The sequence below is a fragment of the Nerophis ophidion genome, linkage group LG23 (assembly GCF_033978795.1).
Source record: "Nerophis ophidion isolate RoL-2023_Sa linkage group LG23, RoL_Noph_v1.0, whole genome shotgun sequence".
NCBI lineage: Eukaryota > Metazoa > Chordata > Actinopteri > Syngnathiformes > Syngnathidae > Nerophis > Nerophis ophidion.
In genome coordinates, this window is record NC_084633.1 from 3,088,843 (window position 1) to 3,093,669 (window position 4,827).

General features: G+C 39.6%; 1 protein-coding gene and 1 long non-coding RNA gene across 2 annotated transcripts in view; one reads left to right on the forward strand and one right to left on the reverse strand.

Moving 5' to 3' along the window:
* The first annotated feature begins 952 nt into the window (after positions 1 to 952).
* The window catches only part of LOC133541384 (uncharacterized), a 44,069-nt gene continuing 40,194 nt past the window's right edge, over positions 953 to 4,827 (forward strand). Inside the window, exons 1-2 of the long non-coding RNA XR_009803857.1 lie at positions 953 to 1,069; positions 4,635 to 4,822. This is a non-coding gene — a long non-coding RNA (uncharacterized LOC133541384). The remainder of the gene's footprint in view (positions 1,070 to 4,634; positions 4,823 to 4,827) is intronic.
* LOC133541383 (extracellular serine/threonine protein kinase FAM20C-like) overlaps positions 4,541 to 4,827 on the reverse strand; it is a 49,574-nt gene continuing 49,287 nt past the window's right edge. Inside the window, exon 11 of the mRNA XM_061884771.1 lies at positions 4,541 to 4,814. Coding sequence (XP_061740755.1) covers positions 4,574 to 4,814 — 241 coding nt within the window. The 3' untranslated portion in view covers positions 4,541 to 4,573. The remainder of the gene's footprint in view (positions 4,815 to 4,827) is intronic.

Sequence of the window (4,827 nt, forward strand, 5' to 3'; positions counted from 1 at the left end):
GGAATCAATTAAGTACATCCATCTATCTATCTATCTATCTATCTATCTATCTATCTATCTATCTATCTATCTATCTATCTATCTATCTATCTATCTATCTATCTATCTATCTTTTACAGTAAAATTCTGGCAACTGAGCTGACTTTCCCCCCCCCCATAAAAACTGCAGTACTATTTTTCCATTTACAGTAAAATACACACAATTTTGAGGTGAAAATATTGCAACTTACCATATTTTTTACATTTTAAATTGTAAAAAAATGCATCAAAAAACTGTGTAATAATAGTATTCACTGTCAGAAGCGGGCCTCTGGGGTCAAACATAACTTCGATGTGGCCCTCGGGGAAAACTACTTTGACACTTCTGCACTAATCTATTCAGCCTCTAAATTATGAGCTCCAGTTTAAGGGGAACTGCACTTTTGTGGAATATTGCCAATCGTTCACAATCAATATGAGAGACAAGAACACACGCCTTTTTTTTATTAGGATTTTAAAGATGATAAAAAATGCTTGAAAGATTCTGCTAATGAGTCCCCTTTGTAGCCTTCAGAGCCCTCTAAAACAACTTTAAAACCCTCCAGCAACGTTTTATATACACACTGCAAGTTTATATATAATGTAGTAACAGACACGTTCATAACAATATGTACAATATTCAACATATTTTAATTATTTAATAATTTTCGGGACTGCTTTCTTTCGCGCATTGATTTAAGTTTCCATAGCAGGGCACGTCTGACTTCTGGCAACAACTTGAGTTCCCACTTCCGGAATCAAGCATTTCCGGGACTAATTTCTTTTGCGCATTGATTTCAGTTTCCATAGCTACGCACGTCTGGCAACATGTGTGTTCTCAATTCCGTAATCAAACACAAGTGTGTTTCTAATCATGGCAGACTTGCTAACAGACAACGAAGACGACTATTTTTTGGACAAGTGAGTATTTACAAAAACTAATAATCTACAAGTTTAGCTGCAAAAAACAGGTTAAACAACATTCACACTGCCATGTTGGTGTCGTCGTCTGTAGGTAAAGCTGAGAGTAGACCTAAACTTGGTACACCGGGTAAGTGCGCTTCCAGTAACGCCGCTAGGGGTCACTGTTGTGAAAGTGGATCTCATGTCTGTTTTTTCTATGGATCTGTATTACGTGTAATCTTGATGTTAAAATGTAAAACTTAATGTTGCGGGCGAAATGGTTCTCCTGATTAAGAAATAAAGAAAGGATTCATATCAAAATAATGCATTCATTAGAGTTTAACAGTGAGATTTTGAGGACCTGCCATTGATCAAATGATTACACTTTGCTGGGGCTCCACTAATCCTTATTAAGTTACAAAAGCAATAACTTAAAAGATGACACGTGACATTATTAAGTTACAAAAGCAATAACTTAAAAGATGACACGTGACATAAATTATGCCTGCAAGTCATACAATTTCTCCATCACTCTTAACCCAGCAGGCGCAAGACATTAAAACAATGTTGAGAACCTGTTGAATTAGGTAAGGGGTCCAAAATCCGGCCCGCAGGAAGTCACTAGTGAATTTTTATTTATTTATTTTTTTATTTAATTATTTGAAAAAATCTGTCCTTTCTAATCCATTTCCTACCGCTTGCCACTCTCGGTGTCTCCTAGCCTCTCAGGCAAATCATATTATCTAAAAATGCATTTCCCCATCGTTATTGTGACATCATCAGTGGCAAGTGCGCCCTCTTTCAGTCAACTAGTGCACAAGGAATATATATATATATATATACATATATATATATATCTCAGTGACATGCTGTCAGGGGAGGCAAGTGAGGCAGTGCCTCATCTGCCACCAGGTGGTTTAACCATGAGATGTTCCTAAATGAAGTAATACAATACAATAAGTTTTAATATTTCTCTTTTGGTTTATGCTTTCTATGTGATTTTAGTGTGGTTCCTGTATATTTTGCAAATTTTCATGGTCAAAATCGCGGAATTTCCATGTTTCCTGATCAAAACAATGCAGCATACGAGAAGTGAGGCAGACACAGGCGGTGCCTCCACTGGCTGCACACAGTGTGTATTGGGCGAGGGGGCACATGCTTGTTGCCACTTGGAAAAGGCAGGCCCTGAGGTAGCAAGTACCTCTGCCTCAAGGTAGGGGGCGATATATTGTCAACTTGCAGTTCAATGCCTCAGCAGTATTTCCTCGCCACACTGGGAGAAGTGGGGGCGCTCAAGATACCAGACATAGGTCTCTCCAGCGGAAGCGAGCCTTTTTTCTTTTCTTTTTTCTAAACTGTATTTATAACAAACAAGGCATTTTTATTAGAGTAAGCCAGCGTTTGTGGATGTTTTTTGTCAGATGCAAAAATATTGTTTAATTTCTCGGAATGAAATAGAATTAAATGAATGTTTCTGCCAATATGGAGGATTATATACTGTATCCAAGATTAAATACTTCTCCAAAGTGGACTTTAAGACAAAATGAATGCGATCATACAAAGTATGTTTTCATGGAGGATAGCTATTGCTGCTTCAGATACAAATACAGAAAGGTGATATACACTCATAATACTTGATTTATTTTGTTAAAAGCAAATGGGACCAAAAAGTATTTAATAACAACTTTATCAATTACTTTTTGGACCCATTTACCATATCATAATATCATTATAACGTTTTTATGAAAGCGAATAACTCCCTTTTTTTCCTGTTACTCTAAAGTGTAACCTAAATCAACAAAGACTAGAGCTGCACATATGAATTTAAGTAAAAAAAAAAGTATATATGCCTCACCCGGTGTTTAGTTCACCGCATCTCACTGATATATCATACATACATACATACAGCCCGGCCCCCATCCAAATTTTTTTAACCCGTCGCGGCCCCCGAGTCAAAAAGTTTGGGGACCCCTGAAATAGGTCCTGACGTTGAGCAACTCAAACTGAGCAACTCCAACCTAACGTTGGAACAAAATTTTTTTGGAGTACGTTTATTCAACATCAGGTTGTAACGTTTGTTTGACCGGGGAATTTGGGTAATTTTCCAAGCAACAACTAACGTGGAGACTTCAGGGAAGGTGTAGCAGCAAAGGGGGGGACAACAACAAAAAAACTGTCAAACTTTAAGTATTTCAAGAGGAAAATGACACTCGGCCAATTTTGCAGGATGTTTTGCGAGTGTGAATGCTCAAAATCCCTTCTTTTTGCACGTTAAGAAGTGTTGGACCAAGCACGCAACAATTGTTTGTGGACGGACATGCGTCATAAATAATAAAGTAATATCCATCCATTTTCCTCTGCTTATCCGAAGTTGGGTCGCAGCCTAACCAGAGAAGCCCAGACTTCTCTCTCCCCAGCCACTTAGTCCAGCTCCTTCCGGGGGATCCCGAGGCATTACCAGGTCAGCCGGGTGACATAGTCTTCCCAACAGGTTCTGGGTCTTCCCCGTGGCCTCCTACCGGTCCGACGTGCCCTAACCACCTCCCTAAGGAGGCGTTCGAGTGGCATCCTGATCAGATGCCCGAACCAGCTCCTCTTACCTTTTCTCCTCCAAACATATTGTTGGGTATTTTGGCCAAACAGCTCAATTTTTGTTTCATCTGACCACAGAACTTTCCTCCCGAAGGTTTTATTTTTGTCCATGTGATGGATGTCAGATGAAACAAAAATTTATCTGTTTGCCACAATACCCAGCAATATGTTTAGAGGCAAATAGGTGAGGTCATTAATCCTGGGAACATCAATCCTACCGTCAAGCATGGTGGTTGTATTATTTTGCTCTGGGCCTGTTTTTCTCCCAATGGAACAGGTGCTTTACAGAGAGTAAATGGGACAATGAAAAAGGAGGATTACCTCCAAATTCTTCAGGACAACCTAGAATCGTCAGCCAGAAGGTAGGGTCTTGGGCTCAGTTCGGTGTTCCAACAGGACAAGAACCCCAAACACACGTCAAAAGTGATAAAGGAATGGCTAAATCCGACTAAAATTAAAGTTTTAGAATGGCGTTCCCAAAGTCCTGAGTTAAACTTGTGGACAATGCTGAAGAAACAAGTCCATGTAAGAAAACCAACAAATTTAGCTGAACTGCACCAATTTTGTCAGGGGCAGTGGTCCAAAATTCAACCAGAAGCTTGTGGATGGCTACCAAAAGCACCTTATTGCAGTGAAACTTGCCAAGGGACATGTAACCAAATATTAACATTGTTGTATGTATACTTTTGACATAGCAGATTTGGTCACATTTTCAGTAAACCCATAATAAATTCATAAAAGAACCAAACTTCATGAGTGTTTTTGTGACCAACAAGTATGTGCTCCAATCACTCTATCACTAAAAAATAAGAGTTGTAGAAATGATTGGAAACTCAGGACAGCCATGACATTATGTTCTTTACAAGTGTATGTAAACTTTTGACCACGACTGTAAGTGATTCTTCGTGTAAGTGATTTTGTCTCAGTACCTGAAAAAAACTCCACAAAAACATTCTCACTTGAATTCTATGCAATACCGTCACCTATACCTTTCCCTTTACTAAATGAATCCAATATTGGCCAAATATATTTGTTCTATTGTTTATTTAGTTTGCTGCTCCTAGTCTTCCTCGTATCCTCCCAAGTCATTGAAAATGACTTCATCATGTTGCTCTTGACAGATCTTCACCACCCGCAAGACAGCTGCTAGGCGTCGGTCCAAAGCATGGAGGTGTGGCTCAGAGAGTAAGGGTGCCACAGCTTCCAAAAGATCCTGGGACAAAGACTCCCGCATGACTTTGCTTAGGCGGAAGTCTGGACCGGACAAGAGGCGCAAGCGAAGGAGCGTGGAGCGGCGGATCCTGGAAAGGTAGG